Source organism: Paralichthys olivaceus, chromosome 22, assembly GCF_024713975.1.
Source record: "Paralichthys olivaceus isolate ysfri-2021 chromosome 22, ASM2471397v2, whole genome shotgun sequence".
NCBI lineage: Eukaryota > Metazoa > Chordata > Actinopteri > Pleuronectiformes > Paralichthyidae > Paralichthys > Paralichthys olivaceus.
In genome coordinates, this window is record NC_091114.1 from 14,232,173 (window position 1) to 14,249,482 (window position 17,310).

At 44.7% G+C, this 17,310-nt stretch overlaps 3 protein-coding genes and 1 pseudogene across 4 annotated transcripts; 2 read left to right on the forward strand and 2 right to left on the reverse strand.

Annotated features, from left to right (window-relative positions):
- The first annotated feature begins 29 nt into the window (after positions 1-29).
- ift46 (intraflagellar transport 46 homolog (Chlamydomonas)) lies at positions 30-3,539 on the forward strand. Its single transcript, XM_020112469.2, has 5 exons — positions 30-522; positions 1,391-1,695; positions 1,776-1,869; positions 2,087-2,218; positions 2,338-3,539. Exons 1-5 carry the CDS (start codon positions 394-396, stop codon positions 2,695-2,697), a joined length of 1,020 nt encoding a protein of 339 aa, XP_019968028.1. The 5' UTR covers positions 30-393; the 3' UTR covers positions 2,698-3,539.
- A 5-nt stretch (positions 3,540-3,544) lies between these two features.
- On the forward strand, positions 3,545-10,712 carry LOC109643397 (RPA-related protein RADX). Its single transcript, XM_069518979.1, has 19 exons — positions 3,545-3,699; positions 3,864-3,975; positions 4,349-4,538; positions 4,608-4,717; positions 4,964-5,107; positions 5,248-5,414; positions 5,535-5,691; positions 5,968-6,076; positions 6,267-6,358; positions 6,585-6,710; positions 6,999-7,103; positions 7,246-7,419; positions 7,536-7,660; positions 8,131-8,378; positions 8,463-8,513; positions 8,742-8,785; positions 8,994-9,251; positions 9,328-9,462; positions 9,555-10,712. The coding sequence occupies exons 1-19, from the start codon at positions 3,625-3,627 to the stop codon at positions 9,677-9,679; spliced, it is 2,547 nt and encodes an 848-aa protein (XP_069375080.1). The 5' UTR covers positions 3,545-3,624; the 3' UTR covers positions 9,680-10,712.
- A 305-nt stretch (positions 10,713-11,017) lies between these two features.
- LOC109643401 (hepatic lectin-like) lies at positions 11,018-14,063 on the reverse strand (annotated as a pseudogene).
- Positions 14,064-14,621: 558 nt separating this feature from the next.
- Positions 14,622-17,252, reverse strand: LOC109643396 (C-type lectin domain family 10 member A-like). Of its 2 annotated transcripts, none has more exons than XM_069519021.1 (9): positions 17,112-17,252; positions 16,896-16,953; positions 16,702-16,809; positions 16,423-16,521; positions 15,976-16,041; positions 15,693-15,785; positions 15,448-15,602; positions 15,054-15,163; positions 14,622-14,919 (listed from the first exon to the last, which is right to left on the reverse strand). In XM_069519021.1, exons 2-9 carry the CDS (start codon positions 16,939-16,941, stop codon positions 14,763-14,765), a joined length of 834 nt encoding a protein of 277 aa, XP_069375122.1. In that variant the 5' UTR covers positions 16,942-16,953; positions 17,112-17,252; the 3' UTR covers positions 14,622-14,762. The 2 variants fall into 2 exon arrangements, with proteins under 2 accessions (XP_069375122.1, XP_069375121.1); XM_069519020.1 differs by having other exon boundaries at positions 17,102-17,252.
- Positions 17,253-17,310: the final 58 nt, after the last annotated feature.

Genomic DNA, 17,310 nt, shown 5'->3' on the forward strand with positions numbered 1-17,310 from the left:
GTCAAATCTGACTACAATACCCATAATGCATTGCACGGTCGGTTGCCAGGATACCTTTCGGGTCCCGTCGGTCGTGGAGTTTTAGCCGCGGACGGTAACAGCGGAGAGTCGCGTTAAAACTGAGTTTATCCGGTAACTTAACGTTTGAAAGGTCGAAACAAACGATTTGTTGTGTTTTAGTTCCGGAGCTCGCGGTGTTCACAGCCTCCGACTCCTCGGAACCTCTTCCGGTTCGGTTTGTTGCTAGGCGGCTAGTGTTAGCCCAACGAGAGGTTTGTTGCTAACGGGACAGAAACTCGGTCTGAGCGGCGGATCGTCGGTTTTTACCGGACAGATAAACGGTTGAGTCTCCGGTGGATACATGTGTGCTGCCCGGTGATCGCTCGGTGTCCTATGGAGCGGACTGACCGGAGGAAAGACTCCCGCCTGTTGGACAACCAGCCGTACGACGAGAGCCTGGAGGTGGTCGACTCCGAGGAGGTGGCGAGTGTCTCCAGCCCGACTCCCCGCGGCCAGCGTCAGGTAACACCCGGAGCCCGGCCCGGGGCCACCGGACCCGGCTGTGTGGTTCATCCTCCAGTGTTGGTGGATGAACCAGAGAGAAACATGAACAGTTTGAACCGGCTGAGATTTATTGTAAAGTTTCATTTACTCTGTGACGAAGTTTAAAACAACGTTTCACACGTTCAGCTCATTAGTTACTGTTAATAATGTCGAATAATCTGACTGATCCCTGATCAGATCATTATTGATGTACGATCTACTCATGTTTGGTCCTCTGGTTGTCAACATAGAGCTCGGGCCCCTCCAGAGGTCACCTGATGGATCTGAGAGGTCCACACACGTGTTTAGTCACTGATTGGCTTAATACATGTGACTGGCTGAGAAGTGAGCTGCGCCTCAATTCCAGATCAGATCCATGCAGCCCCCAAAGGAGACGTCTGGTCTACAGAGGATTTCCTTAATTGGCATCACAACCTAGTCCTGCCCTTAGAGCTGTAACCTAGCAACAGATTAGAACATGTGCACCAAGCATTGGCCGTTTGTACCGTTGAGAATAGTTTGCCATCGAAGTGCAATGAATCCTGGGATAGTTGGTTGCAGCCTCGGAATTGAGGCACAGCTGACTTTTAATAATGATGGATGATATGACAGCTCCCTAAAGTGAAGCCAAATCGCCTGGATCGCTGCAGCATGGCTGATAACCCCCTCCTCCTTTATGTTAGAAAATAACATATCATTAGTTTGGTCCATGTTTGAGCTGCAGAAACTTGTGTCAGAGTGAAGCATCTTTCCTCTGAGGTGATCTTTGTTTAGTTCAGTTTGTTCTGTCCTCTTAGGACCATGATATTTTCACAGTCACATTCTGATTGGTCACTTGTCCTGTCAGTCACACTCCAGGAGGAGTCGGGAGGGGCGTGGCCTGATGTCTGCCAACAGCAGCAGCGACGAGTTTGACGAGGACCACAAGCCTCAGAGGACCAAAGAGCCAATCAGCAGGCAGCCTGGGACCAGTCCGAACGAGGAGGAGGAGGAGGAAGAGGATGAAGAAGAGGAGGATGATGACTCTGATGAAGATGATACAGACGATGACGATGAACCAGGGCAGGCTCCGGAGGGGGCGTATGACCCCGCTGACTACGCTAACCTGCCTGTGAGCACGGAGGTCAAAGAGCTGTTCCAGTACATCACACGGTGAGACGAGCAGCGCTACAGTGACTCAGTTAAATCATTTCAAAAGTCTCAGTGTTGATTTCCATCTCTGTCCCCTTCAGTTACACTCCTCAGTCCATCGAGTTGGATCACAGTCTGAAACCCTTCATCCCGGACTTCATCCCAGCTGTTGGAGACATCGACGCCTTCCTGAAGGTACGTCGCTTTGTTGACATCACTTCCTCCTCCAGCTTCTCGATACCAGGACTTTTATTGTGAAAGTAAAAACACACCAAACAGTGTTTGATAATAAACACATGAGCACTGATGTTTACGAGGCCCGAGTCCAGAGTCCTGAGGCCATGAGCGGAGCGACAGGTGGTGTTTACCCCCCCATGACCTCTGACCTCAGTGTGACCTGTGATGTGTTTAGGTGCCGAGGCCGGACGGTAAAACGGACGCTCTGGGTCTGTTGGCTCTGGATGAGCCCAGTGTGAAACAGTCTGACCCCACGGTTCTGTCGCTGTGGCTGTCAGAGGAAACCAAACAACACGGAGCCACAGAGGTACATATATTTATACACACAAACATATACACATGTATACAAACATACTCAAACACACACATACACCTGTCTCATCTGTCCGTGTCCCGTCTTTACTCGTCCTGTCTGTACGTCCTCAGCTGAAGAAGGTGACGAGCGTGGCAAGTCCTCAGTCGATTCCTCGGGCGGTGGACAGCTGGGTGGAGAGCATCAGTGCGCTTCACCGCTCCAAACCAGCAGCGAGCGTTCACTATGGCCGCGCGATGCCTGACATCGACAGCCTGATGCAGGAGTGGCCAGGCGAGCTAGAGGAGCTACTTGGGCGTCTGCAGCTGCCGCCCGCTCGCCTCAACTGCAGCCTGACGCAGTACGTCGACCTCGTCTGCGCCCTGCTGGACGTCCCCGTGCACAGCAGCAGGATCCAGTCTCTGCACCTATTATTCAACCTCTACCTGGAGTTCAGAGACTCGCAGCACTTCACACGCAGAACACAAACCTGACACAGGTACAGAGAGAGTGGAGGTCACGACCTTTGACCTGGTGTCATCAGTGTCAGACAGAACTGTTCCTGTGTTCCACTCAGTTTTAATGTTAAATAAACTTTAAGATGTCAATTAAAGGTTTGAAGATCATCCTCTGACTCTCAGCTAATCACACGTCACCATGTCTTCACGTTTAAATGTTTAATTAAATCAAAGAAAGTTTTCAGACATGTACTCTGTAGTGTCTGGACATTTTCTGGATTTGTGATCAATATATGAAGAAGCAGCAGGAGATTGTTTAGGTCAGACTTGTTCACAGCAACAGGAAAGTGTGGGAACAGCAGGTGGCAGGATTTCTCAATGAGAAAATGACTTCTCACTTTATAATGTCAGTAAAACATTATTACATTAATTTGCTCATTGGAACATAAAATCATGAAAATCAGCCCCTCAACATAAAACTGATGAATCGTATTCTCTGATACCAGAACTTTAAATACAGGAGGTGTGACGTGTATGTTTCTAAACTGTGATGTCATCGCCTCAGATTTAGTCAAAGGTCAGAAGTTTGTTAAACTTTGACTTTGTGTTGCTTTGTTCATCAGGTTATTGGTTAAATATTCTGTTATTTGTACAAATTCAATCAATCAGACGATGCTGCTGATTGATCAATGTAATATTAATGTTCAGTGTGGTTCAGGTCATAGAGTTTATTTCATGTTTATTGTCATTAAGGTTCGGTGTAAAATGTAAAATGATAAAAATATAAAAGAACATATTTTCACAAAACTGTTTTTTTTTAGAAATTGCTCTGTTATAATGAAATAAAAAATATCATTAAAGAACTAAAGAAGAATAAAGATATCATTGATTTAACATAGAGACAGTATATAAGACTGCGCTCTCTCCCACAATGCACCGCACTGTTATTGTCGCCTGTCCAACATGGCGGCTGCGGGCTGCGTCTTCCACAGAACCCTGACTCGGTCCCGGTCCAGGTCCCGGTCCGGACCCAACCAGGTCAGATCATGTTTTCCTCCAACACGTGTGTAACATGTGTGTAACATGTAGAATGAATTCACTTCATTGAACCAGATCATCGACACCAGCGGCTTCAAACTAACTTCTCCCTGTTTACGGATCCTCGTATGTTTGGTTGATGTCTCCTCGTCTTTGTCTCGCAGGAGTCCTCGTCCTCTCCCGCCGTCTGCAGGGACTTCCTGTCCGTGGTGGACCTGCAGCGCTACAGCAGAGACCAGGGCTCGTCCGTCTACTTCCCCCAGGCTGTCCTCAGCGGTGAGACACAACACACGTCCACAGGCTCACTTACAAAAACACACAGGTACGATTCCGTCACTGCCCACATGCTGCAGCGTGTGTTTACGTTGGCATGGTTGTTCAGCAACACTTCCACTAGAGGGCAACACAGACTCAAGAGTCTCTGACAGCCCCCCCCCCCCCTTCCCGTGGTGCTGCTCTGTCTCTTTTGTTTTGTCCTGATCTGTAAGACATTCAGACAGTATGGACAGAATGAGAGGAAGAACAGTCTGTCTCTGTAAATGAGCCTTCACACTCTGACATACATCACTGACTGTAACGTCCCTGATGTCCCTGATGTCCCTGATGTCCCTGATGTCTCTGATGTCTCTGATGTCTCTGTTCACTCCAGGTGACGACCTGTATGACATCACGCTGACAGACGGCGACTGCAGGCTTCAGGTGACTCTGGATCCTGGTCTGAACCGGCTGGTGGAGAGGAACGTCCTGCGGCCCGGATCAACGCTTCGGAATGCCACCTTCGCCCCCGCCATGAGCGCTCAGCACCCAGCATGCCCCAGGGCCTCTGCGCAGACGGACAGGTGAGTGAGTGACAGGTGAACGTGTCAGTGTGTCATGACGGATCGGGGTCAATGTTTCTGCTCCTGCAGCTACAGACTGGAGAGCGTGGAGGTCAGAGGTGATGATGAGGACGATGGAGTCAGGAGGTTTGATGTGGACGTAGACTCTCTGCCCTGGTTTGGATCCTCAGACGCTGCAGGTACAGTCAGAGAGGAAATCAAACCTCAGTGTGATAAGAACCACCTGAAATGACTGAACACGTCTTTGACGAACATTTATTTCATGTTTATTTAGTTCTTCGTAGTTTGGTCCATGTCCATGACATGTACTACAGCCGGCCACCAGGGGGGGCCGAGACACTTCACTGTTAGGAGCCGTCATGTCGTTGTATCTGTATTTACAGTCTGTGGAGTAGAACCGTTAAACTGGTTGATTGACCCCACAGGTCCTCTGGTTCCTCTGAGAGCCAGCAGGAGCGTGTTCCTCCCTCAGTGGAACAATGTGGACTACAGCGGGGAGGTGTGGAGGGAAGCCCCGCCCACTGAGGAAGAGGCGGAACATGGAGATGATGATGAAGAGGAGGAGGAAGGTGGGATTGTCATTGTTTGTGTTTGAAAATGATAAAAACATCGATTAAGTTTCATGTTTCAAGTAAAAAAATGTTTTGTTAGTTTGGATTGAACGTTTCATTAAAATGGTGAAATCAAGTAAGTGCGTGTGTGTTGTCAGGGCAACGACCTGCTGTGACAGTGTCTGAGCTGCGTGACTCCTTCCTGTCTGGTCATCGCAGCGTTGCTAGGGGCGCCGTCCAGCATCGTCTGATCCTACGCATCATCAACAAGTCACACCTGATGTATTATGGGAGAACTGACCGAAACTGTGAATGTCCTTATAAGGTCGGTGACCACACACACACACACGCAGTTGTAATGGTCATTTTATTTTGTGTAAATGATGTAAATAAAACCGGACCTGAGATCGATCCCTGTTGAACACCAAACATTCTTTCTGTTCAGGCGGTGTTGGAGGTGTGTGACCGGACAGGAGGTGTGTGCGTGGTGTTGTGGAACAGTGTGTGTGTCAACTGGTATCGCTGTTTGAAGCCGGGTGATGTCATCAGCCTGAGACGCTATCGAGTCAAACAGCATTACCAGGCTGAGCTGGATGATATAGGTACACACAAACCTGTCTCAAGGTCACGTGGGGACTTTTCCTCCACCTGACCTTTCTGAATCAAAGGGTTTAGTTGAGTTTGTTTGTTTCCCCACATCCACAGCAGATAAATCATTTTACGCAAAATTTCGATTTAGCATTTTTAAAGTAAAATGGACTAAAATTTGCCCATATTCATTCTCTTCCTGTTAAACGTGGATTCTAATTTAGCACTAGTATTGATTCTCAGCTCTTAAATAAACAGACGTGTCACTCTGTTACTCTTGTTCTGTCCAGAGATCAGCGTTAACAGCAGGAATCCTGCTGCACAGATATCTGTTCTCCCAGAATCCTCAGTTTCACCCGAGTATCTCCCACCTGCACCAATCTACAGCTTCTACAACAGGTACACACAGACACACACACACACACACACACACACACACACACACCCCTGTACATAATGCATTTCCTAACCTCAAACCTCCTTCTGACCTCAACCTCAAACCACGTCTAAACCAAACCACACATTGGCCAGAATGTTTTCACTTTGTTTAAACACACACACACACACACACACACACACTGTTTTCCAGTAAGGAGCTCCTGGACCGTCCTCACAGCGCCGTGTGTGATGTCATTGGCCTGCTGACATTCACAGGACGAGCAGAGCGAATGAGGAGCAAGGGTGAGGGTTGCCATGGTTACTCCTGCAATACGTCCTTAATTATTTCTGCAGCGATGAATCGATCAGCAACAGAAAATAATTCAGCAACCGAACAATCAAATTAATTTTTCTAGAAAATATGTAAATCATTGACCGGTTCAAGTTAATAATGTTGCCGCAATTCAATTATTTATTTTTTTTAATTTCAAAAACCCGTCATCTCAGCAATCTCTGTTTTCATTGGTAGATGGTCGAGGGGCAGAGCTTTTGGAGTATCGCTGGCTGCAATTGGAGGACGGCACCAGCGATCAGCCGATCAACGTGAAGCTCTTCTCCACATCTCAACCTGAAACACACCACAACCTCCACCCATGTAAGACAAAAGACATGACCTACGGCTAAAGTCCTGAGGAACACGGCAGGATCGCAGCTGTATAGTTTGTGCAGTAGTGATTACTTCACTGTTGCGGAGCTGTCATGCCGTCCATCTTTATTCTGAAGTCTGTAAGTCAGACTGAGTGTTTGGCGTGGTTTCTGCTTCAGTTACTTAGCTCTATGGTCACAGGCGTTAGGTTTCAGTTCAGGAAACATAAATATTTTTAGATTTAAAACGAAGAAATATATTTTCTAAATGTTTAAAGAAAGTCTGTGTCTGTTTCAGTGTCTGTGGTCGTTTGTACGAGACTGAAGTTGATCAAGTCTGCAAATCAAACTCACAACTGCTGCTTCCTGACAAACACAGTAAACACTCAGGTGTACTGCACAGGTAACACTCCCCGTCCCTCCCCCTGCTGGTAGAAACACGCATAACACTTATGGATTAAACCTCAGTTTTTTACACCAGTCGTCTTCTCTGTCATTACATCATCACTTTATTGGTCTTCTCTCATCATTGGTTATTTTGTCAGGGCTGGGCCACCACTCAGAGATGAGTTATCGTAAAGTCCGGCCAGTTCGACAGTTCCTTCAGTGGCTGAGGAGCCAGGATGATGGACAGGTGCTGAGCAGGGCTCTGATTGGAGGATTCTACGTGTACCCACCTCCTCCGGTCTCCCTGGAAACGTACATGAAAGATCGAAGAGGTCAGATCCGTTAAAGTCGTTAACTTATATTTTTAAAAAGTTCACTTTTATCTACTGTGTGTGTGTGTGTGTGTGTGTGTGTGTGTGTGTGTGTGTGTGTGTGTGTGTGATTATAGGTGAACCAGGTTTCCTTAGAGGGGCGGAGCTTCAGAGGGAGCTGGAGAGGCTCTGTTATCGGGAGAGACGCACCTTCTGCATTCAGGCAACAGTAACCATGGTTACGTACAGCCGCAGAGGAGAGGTGACTGTTGAACACGCACACACTCCATGGTCACAACATACTCCGTAAATAAACATGACAGCCTCCTAAAGCAGAATCATCTGGATCGCCCCCTGGTGTCTGGCTGCAGTACAGGTCATACACCCGCCTCCTCCATGGAGACGTTAAATAAATGTTTGTCAAACAGAAAAGTATTTCCTATAATTTCATCACTATTAATTTTTTATCAAATAAAAATATGTGAGATTTATTTATCGATTTCAGAGATTTGATTTTCTCACACTGATAAAATAATATTTTTTTCACATTCTTTTTTTTAACCTCTGAATAAAGTGATTTAAAGATAATGTAGAATGTTGATTGGCTGTTTTGTCTCTGATCAGACATGTGATCAGTTCGAGGTTGATTACAAAAGTTTAATTTGCTGTCATGTCAGATTTCTCAGGAGAAAACCAGGTGCTGACTCACCTGTCGTCTCTCGTCTCCTGCAGGAGGATCGCTCTTTGTTTTGGACGGACAGAGCTGCATCTTGCTCCTCCTCATCGTCCTCCCCTCGTCTCCTTACATCCTCCTCTCACCCGTCTCCGTCCCTCTCCTCCTCTTCCTCCCTCCTGCCTCTCCCTTCCACACCCCATTCATTCAGACCTCCTCTCTCAACCTCCCCCTCGTCTTTATCTCCAACCTCTCCGTCCTCAGCCTTCAGTCAGATGGCGTCTCGTCCTGTGGACCTCAGAGCAGCGTGAGACATTAAAACATGATTTCTTTGTCGGAGCTGAGTCGGTGTTAAACTCTGTGTTCACAGTCGATCTGTTTGTTCCATCAGGAGGTCGTGTAAGAGGAAACTGCTGCTTCAGCCTGAAACTCCAACGAAGAGGTGAGCATCATCAGATTTACTCAGCAAGAAATATTTTTATTCATCAGAACCTGTGTGTGTTTGTTTTTGTCTCATGGACACTTAAAGCAGAAACTCTCTTCAAGGGTTGAATGGGAAAAACATTTGATCTGAAAATAATAAGAAATTGATGATTGAACTAAATGTTGATCTGTTCCTATAAATGTTACTAAAACTGAAAATGACAAATAGTTTTGTCTCATTCTTCAGACATCCGAGTGTCACACTACAACCAGAACAAAACAACAACACAGGTGAGTGAGTGTGTGTTTCTCCCGTGATTGATGAAAAATGTCGTCCTCGCATGTGATTAAAAATAAACATGGTCTCAAGAAGTGACGTTAAATAAAGTTTGGCAAAGCAGATAAAGAGTGTGTTTCATAAATGTCAATTATAATAAATAATGATAATAAAAATCATGATGATGATGATGATGATGGTGAATCTTCGTCCTCTGTGCAGTCATCCTGTTCGAAGCCTCCATGGAGTTTCTAGAAAACTCAAACGCTGATGAGGATGAGAGCGATGATGATGATGCCTCGTCCTTCGTCACCGCTCCCCTCTTTCCCGCCTTCCCACCCATTGCCGAGGAGACACTGCCGATGCGTTACGACCACGCCAGCAGGGAGGAGCAGGCTGTCGTCGTGGCGATGGGAGGGAGGGCGGACCCTGGGAGGTTTGACCCTGCCTTCGATGACTACTACACTCTGAGACTGAGAGGTACACACACACACACTTCTTGTTTATCCAGAAATCGGTTAAACTCAGTTTATTAATAATATGAAATGTGTTTCAGCTCTGTCGGATTCCGTGTCGGTCCACGTCGTCTTCCTCCCTCATTCCTCTCCTCCTGATCTCCCTCACCCCAACACCTGGACCTCCATCTTATCCCACGGAGCCTTCTCTTCACATGGACCTCCACCTTCACCAGGTACACACACACACACACACACACACACACACACAGACACACACAGACACACACACACAAACACACACCCACTCTCTCTTTCTGTCTCTCAGCTGACCTCACCGTCTTGGCATCGCAGCTGACCAATCAGAGGCTGGTGTGCGTCCTGGAGGCGTGTCACCTGGGGGGAACCAGAACTGAACTCATCCTGAGCCGAGCCTTTCAGCTGCCCAACTGACACACACACACACACACACACACACACACACACACACACTCTCATCGCCCGATGGGAGATTTTATAACTTATTGTTGTTTAAGTTCAGATATTGGACAATTCAAAGTATTTCTAGTTATTTATTAAGACACACACTGAAGCACTTTAATAAATGTTGTGAGTTTGAATCTTTTAAGTAATTTGTCTACATCTGAAAAACAACATTGACAACTTTGAAAACTCCTTCGTTCGCAGTCTGTTGGTGGATTTTATCCAGACGTCAGTGGAACGCTGCCATTTATGTTTTGGTCAAAGTGTTTCATTTGAACTGAAACAAGTTCAGTTCCCTTTTTTAAGTTTATATATTTATATTTATATGAGTATATAGGTGGTGTCAGTAAAATACTAATAGTAGGAAAAGTATGTGAGAACAGTAGGAGTGTTGTGTTTACGTATGAATAATTTACGTATTTAATAAAAAAGGCCTCAGAATAAGTATTATTATCATTATTATATTAGCTATTAGCTATCTAATATTTGCAAAATTCAAATATTAAAAGAGTGTTGTATTGACTGGATCCAAATTACTCCGATTATTTTGGTTCAAAAAATGAAATTAAAGAAATAAAAGAGTTCAGTATTTTAACCCTGTTTGTGACGAGAAGGTTTTGAAAGAGAAATAAAGCCTCGAAATTTACAGAAACTTGATTTAAATGCTAATATATTAATGATACATTACCCGGCCCAACTCAGTAAATCCTAAATCTTTGACCAGGGTCGTGTGTTTTCGTGTTTCCTGTTCAGACACTAAAGCTTCTGTGTGATTCAAGAAAAGAAGTTTTCTTAAAGTGACATTTTATTGCCAAAAGGTCTGTGGTTGTCTCCAGTGTTCGGACATCTGAATGTTTGTTCTTTTAAAAAGCTTTAGTTTTTGTTTAAAGTTGTAAACTGAAGGTTTCCGCTCCTTTCACACTTCTTTGTTTTCTACAAAACTGTGTAAAGTTTTATTTTTGAGAAAAACTTTTACAGTCTAATAAACTCTGTTGCACCCTCACTGTCGTGTCCTCGCTCGTCTTTTCAACTCCCAGAATCTGAACACGCACATCACAACTTTACCTTTAATTCTCTAAAACAGCAGCTCATTTACGTCCATGTCCGTCCAGACTCTTTAAAACATCTGTTTTATATTTTTTCGTAATATAACTGCGAATTCTTGAGTCATGGCCAAAATCGTGTTTTGTGATATTGCCTTCACCTTTGACCTTTAACCACCAAATTGTAATCATGTTTGAGTCCACAGGAGGAAAAAGTGCACAGATCAACGTCGCTGACACAACAAAGACGGACGAGTCTGATTCGTTGGATCAAACTGTTTAATGGCGTCTTCATGTGTGGACGCATGAAGTGAGCAGCATAAAGACGGAGCCTGATCGGAGGAGGCGGTCTTTAGCTGTGCTCGCTGTGTTTCTGGCAGATAAAGCGCAACATGGAGGAGCAGTGCAGGTCGTTGAGGCGTCCGTCGCTGTGGAGGTGAGCACAGTCCTCGTCTCCGGGGCCTAAACCGTGATGGATCCAACTGTCCGGCTGACCAGGTTTCCACCGTCTGGAAACACACAGGTGTGTTTGTGTTACTCTTTTTAACACAATCTTATAAAAACCTGTAACATCTTAGAAATCTCTCGTAATGTTTGTGTTGTTTTCCAACTGAACACATTTCCTGTGATTTTGTTTCTAGAAGTTAAATGTTTCCCAAGTGTTCTCTGACATTTTGAGAAAATTAAATTAGTAAAGTAATTCAATGAGAAAACTTCTTTTAGTAAACAACCATCAAGGAGAACTCTGATCTCTGGAGTTTCTCTCCTTCTGGATGTAAAATCGTGAGAAACTCTGAAAGCTCTTTGAATATGACCCAGATTTAACCATAACTTCACAGTCCACTTCCAAAGCACCAGATCTCCTCTGTGGTTAATTCCTAAAACATATTTTTCATCTTTATTCTCCAAAAATTATGAACTTTTCTCCAGTAAAATTACTTCATCCATGTTACAGACATTTAAGCCTCCAGACGCAGTCAGACATTCATTAAAGTAGTTTATCCCAACACCAGGTTCACAGGCAACTGGTTTAAAGATCAATTACGTTTATTAAAAAACGACTGATGGAATAAGAAAAGAAAGAAACACTGTGACAGCCCACCTCCGGTTCATGACGTACGGTGTCTGGTTGACCCACTCCCAGTTTCCTGTTCTCTCATCGGTCAGACCTATCCAGAAGAAGGCACCGCTAGAATGGTGGGTCACAAAGTCCTGGACCAGAGAGACATATACACAGAAATACATGAACTCTGTCGCTGTGCTCCGTCCACTTCCAACACTAAACACAAACAAACCTAGAGAAGATGACGCCATCTTTCATGTTTGGTCTGAAGTAACAGTCTAACTTTAATGACCAACGTTACCCGTTAAAAGTTTTTTTTTTTTGTTAAAAAGACAAAACGTGTTTAAACAGCGACTCAGTGTCAAAACCAGCTCAGACAGACAGACAGGCTGTCTCACCCACTCCTTGTCAATGTTGAGTATGAGCAGGTGAGATTCGTGTTCGTTGCACCAGTCTCTTGCAGCGTGCCACGACAAAGGCGTCCTGCTGAAGAAATAACAGGAAGTCTGGAAAACATCCCAACCCAGAGGACAACAGCCGCTCGTTTGTGAACCTGAGAGACACATAGAGAAAATCTGAGGCTTCACATTTAGACGCCAAAGTGATGACGTGTTTGGTCGACGTTCTTAGAGGGGGAACCATGTTTGGAATTTGAGCCAATTTTTTAAAAATGTTTTCGAAAAGTTCAGATGTTTGTGAAAATGAGGTTGAGATAGTTTTGCGAAGTGAAAAAATGGAAGTGTTTCAGAATTTGAGGAGAGGAAAGATGGAGGTGTGGTCGTGTGGGTGTACTGTTGTTGATGATGTGTTCGAGGGAACATTTCAGTGAAGTGACCGTCCTGCTGAGAGCGTCCAGGGTCGAGAGCTGCCTCAGGGCCTCGGATACTGAGCAAACACACACAGACACAAGACAAACACAGTTATCATGAGGGATTGTTAATGTTGCTGTTGGAGGAATGATCAATCTGCAGTGAGTGAGACACCTGATGTCAACTGGTCCTTGTTGTTCTCCACAGAAAACTTGAGCCGGCGAACGTCTGCGGCTGCGTCTAGAAGAAGAGAAGAAGAACCCGACTGTCCATCATCACCGCTGACATCTCATCCTCTGACTGACAGGACGAGGTGCGTTACCTGCACTGAGCTTCTGAGCCACGACCACCGATTCAGTCAGATTCAAAACACTCTCCTCCACAGACCACAGTCGATTTGACGTCTTCGTGTCTGAACAAAAATAAACATGTTTTTTCACAAATGATAACTTTACATCAAGTCAATCAGTGACTGTATATATAAATATATATAAATATACACTATATATATAAATATCATCAGCTGTAAACAAACATGGGCGACACGTCCTTTCACAAAATATCTCGTAATTTATCTTGACGCTGCCATCTTGTGTGGATGACGTCATTGGCAGTCAGTCTGTGCTGTGGAGCCGTGGTGTCAAGGTGCCGTCCATACACGTGTTTGACCACTCATGAGTCTTAGCCTGATTTTATATCATCAATAACTAATTAAAAAAAAAGTTATCAGAAACGAGAAGACTTGAACAAACATCGGTGTGATAATAATTAACTGAGATGACAGAAAGTGTGCGTGTGCGTGCTCACTGCTAGCTCCCAGTGCTATGATCAGCACCAGGATGACTGTCGCTGTCAGGGCAGGAAATATCCAACGTCTGAACCTGGGGACACCTGAGAAATAGACAGGTCGAGGCTCTGACAGACAGACAGACAGAGACAGAGACAGAGAGGTGGAGACAGACAGACTCTTTCTAATTTATATTCAGAAGGTGAACAGTTGCTTCATAGTTCAGCCACATGTGAAGACAGACAGTTGGACAGACAGACAGGTACCTTTGTTCCAGAACGAGCTGTTGTCCTCTTCACTGTTGTCATGGTATTCAGTAGTCATGGCGATGTCTCCTCACCCGGTGTGTCTTCCTTCTTCTTCTTTGCGATGAAGCCCGACAAAACTGTCACAGTCCAAACAGCAGCCGAGGGTCATTGACCAGCGAACGCACTTTGAACAGGAAAACACAGTGTTTGTGTGTGTGTGTGTGTGTGTGTGTGTGTGTGTGTGTGTGTGCGTTTGTGTAAAGTGTCTCTAAATGCTGATTCTTTGAGTTTGTCGTGTCGCAGCTCGAGGAGGGAGACTTATTCTTAACGATTTCACCTGTGAACCTTCCTGTTTCCTCTGGACGTCTCCGTTGAACACATGACTGACATTTTGAAGCCTCAGTTTGACATTTTGTCCAGCGCCATCTTTGGTTTTTGAAAACAGAAGTAGCCATATTTGGAGGAGCGGGGGGGGGTGGAGCCTGACTGAGAGCTTGAGGACACTGCTTACAGCTTCATGGAATCTCCTCGTCTTTCCAAGTTCCAGTGTGTAAGATTGAGGTGTAGAATAATCCTCAGGATGTTTTCACTAGTTCGTTTCATCTAAATTGTATGAATCGTAGTTTTATTTACCCCAGAAAAAGGCCCTTTATATTGAAATACTTTATATTTAAATACTTAATATCGAAATACTTTATATTTACATCGAGGGGACCCTCTCTACGGAGGCCGCCATGTTTTTTACATTAGTCCAGACTGGACAAACTAAACACCTTTTGAGTTTTTATGATAATTAAAGTCTACATCAGGTTCTTTTTCATGTTTGGAAGGAGAGGGGGAGGGGAGGGGTGTTCAGCTGTAACATTCAACTTCAACACTAGATATCACTAAATTCTACACACTGAACCTTTAAGCAAAACTTTGTGCACTCCACCACATTTTGTACAAAAGGGAGAAAAACATTTATTTTCCAAACAGTTTATTGTAACACCAGATATATTGACAGCAGCTCATCACTGATGTTTTCAACTTCAGATCATTTTTCACTTTGTATCTGTGAACCTTGCAGAAAGTGGCGTGCGGGCGGAGCCGGGACGATCTGCTCAGATGTTACTGCTGTGTTTTTGGCAGATGAATAGCAACCGTTGGGAGCAGTGCAGGTCGTTGAGGCGGCCGTTCATGTGCAGGTGAGCACAGTCTTCATCTCCGGGCCCGAGGCCGTGATGGGTCCAGCTGTCAGGCTGACCGGGGACCCAGTGTCTGAAAACCACATGACACACAACAATCTGTGAACACGTATCATACTTTAGATCGTGTGTTAGTGTGAATGTATTTCTTTGAGTTTCTCTGACAAAAACAACAACTGCTGCATTCACATGAAACTGAAGGTGTACCTGCGTTCTATGGTGTACGGAGTCTGGTTCACCCACTCCCAGCTCCCAGTTCTCCAATCACTCAGACCGACCCAGTAAAATTGAGGAACTGTGTAATTGGTCACAAGGTTCTGAACAGAGACACAGTTCCCAACAATATAAAGTCTGTTTTTACGCGGATGACTCCATCATTTATGTGAGTATCTCCAGTTGAGACCAGGTCGTCTTCATGTTACTGTCTCACTTGAATGATGTCAAAACCAGCCTGTGGTCACATCTGTTACGACGCAGCGTCAGTACAGCAATCACCAATCAAGATTTATTGGTATAGTCCATATTCACAAATCAGTTTGTTTCATATGGCTTAACAAGGGGAGATGTCCTCTGCTCCTCACAGAGAGACGGGTGGACTTACCCAGTCCTTGTCAGAGGAGAGTATGACCAGGTGAGATCCATGTTTGTCACACCAGACTCTGGAGTCGTTCCAGGACAAACTGGACATGCTGAAGAAATAACAGTTGGAGCCGAGGAGTTTCCAATCCAGAGGACAACATCTGTCCGACACTGAGCCTGAGAGACAGACAGGTCCAGAGACAGGTACATGGGCGTGAGTACGTGTCTTCTGCAGTCACATGTTAATAATATGATTTATGGACGTACTGTTGTTGATGATGTGTTGGAGGGAACATTTGAGCCCAGCTAAACCACTGCTCAGAGAGTCCAAGACCGACAGCTGCTTCAATGCCTCCGACACTGACACACACACACACACACACACACACACAAAGGAAATTAAGTATTAATTGTTTTTATTTCTTGTCAATGTAGCACTGACTGGTTCTTGCAGTCAGCTACCTCGCCCAACATTAGTCAGCTAACAGTCAGGAATGAATAATTCACTCTGCAAGACTTCCTGTATTTTTGCTTTTTGATTGAGTGATACCTGAGGTCAACTGGTCCTTGTGGTTCTCCACAGTGAAATGCAGCCTCTGAACTTCTTTGGCAGTTTCTGGAACAGAGCACAAAAACATGCTGGATGTTGCAAAGCTACATCATGGGCTTACGTGCATATCTGTGACACCATGAATAATAAAAAATACAGTATACAGAATTTTTTGTAAATCATTAGTGACAATTAATAATGAACTTAACTGACTTTGTCTTATCTTGATCTAAGCTGAGTAATTTAAATCGCAATGGACGTTTATGTTTTTCACATTTATTGTTTTCTCCCCCTGGCAACAATGGAACCATACATGACCCGTGTGTGTGTGTGTGTGTGTGTGTGTGTGTGTGTGTGTGTGTGTGTGTGTGTGTGTGTGTGTGTGTGTGTGTGTGTGTGTGTGTGTGTGTGTGTGTGTGTGTGTGTGTGTGTGTGTGTGTCAGTCACCTTGAGCGTTCTGTAGTGAGGCGCTGAGTGACTCAATGACATTGCTCAGGTTGGAAATTCTCTTCTCCGCAGACCACAGGTGATTTGACGTCTTCACATCTGATCACACACAAATACACATGAGAATTATTCCACAAAAATATCAAACTAAATCAGATTCATCAGATGCTGTTTACATCTTACTTGTATTTCCTGCAAAATTGACATGATCCTTTCATTTGTACAGTTATTGTGTGTGTGTGTGTGTGTGTGTGTGTGTGTGTGTGTGTGTATGCTCACTGCTAGCTCCCAGTGTTATGATCAGAATCACGATGACTGTCACCGTCAGAGCTGGAAATATCCAACGTCTGAACCTGTAGCAGCCTGAGAGAGTGACAGGCTGATACTCTGACCGACAGAGAGAGAGAGTGAGTTGATCATTTCATCAGTCAGGACGTTGTTTGGTGTTTCAGGGTATTTCCAGTGAAACATACCTTTAAGTGGGGGGCCGCTGTCGTCTAGTTCCTTCAGGCGCATCATCGTCTCTGTACTCTTTAACATGAAGACAACGACATTTACTCAAATACAAACTGATTCTATTTCTACATTTTTCTTCTGCAGCTCAGACTCAAATCGTTTTTTTACTGAACCAGTTCAGATGTTACATTTAAAATTAATTTTTAACAGGAATCATATTTACGTTTTCTCACTTGTTGAAGTTGGGTGAAGAAGAATCAGGTCGTTTTCTTCAGTTTCTTCAGTTTCTTCTTTTATATCAACACATCCAGTTATCACTTCACTAAATTTCATATGTTTCATATGAGTGTTTGCCTCCTCAGCTTCCTGTGAATCTTATAAATGTATGACAATTACACTTCCTCTTTGTTCTTACACTGAAAAATATTCCTT

Excerpts from the sequence above, each read along its gene's own strand:
- ift46 (XM_020112469.2), top strand. The coding sequence starts at position 394 with ATGGAGCGGACTGACCGGAGGAAAGACTCCCGCCTGTTGGACAACCAG. Across the intron at positions 1,870-2,086 it reads ACATCGACGCCTTCCTGAAG|GTGCCGAGGCCGGACGGTAA; the intron begins GTACGTCGCTTT and ends TGATGTGTTTAG. Across the intron at positions 2,219-2,337 it reads AACAACACGGAGCCACAGAG|CTGAAGAAGGTGACGAGCGT; the intron begins GTACATATATTT and ends GTACGTCCTCAG.
- LOC109643397 (XM_069518979.1), top strand. The coding sequence starts at position 3,625 with ATGGCGGCTGCGGGCTGCGTCTTCCACAGAACCCTGACTCGGTCCCGG. Across the intron at positions 6,359-6,584 it reads AGAGCGAATGAGGAGCAAGG|ATGGTCGAGGGGCAGAGCTT; the intron begins GTGAGGGTTGCC and ends TTTCATTGGTAG. Across the intron at positions 8,786-8,993 it reads AGAACAAAACAACAACACAG|TCATCCTGTTCGAAGCCTCC; the intron begins GTGAGTGAGTGT and ends TCCTCTGTGCAG.
- LOC109643396 (XM_069519021.1), bottom strand. The coding sequence starts at position 16,941 with ATGATGCGCCTGAAGGAACTAGACGACAGCGGCCCCCCACTTAAAG. Across the intron at positions 16,810-16,895 it reads CAGCGGCCCCCCACTTAAAG|AGTATCAGCCTGTCACTCTC; the intron begins GTATGTTTCACT and ends TCTGTCGGTCAG. Across the intron at positions 15,164-15,447 it reads TCTCCTCTGACAAGGACTGG|AACCTTGTGACCAATTACAC; the intron begins GTAAGTCCACCC and ends GTCTCTGTTCAG.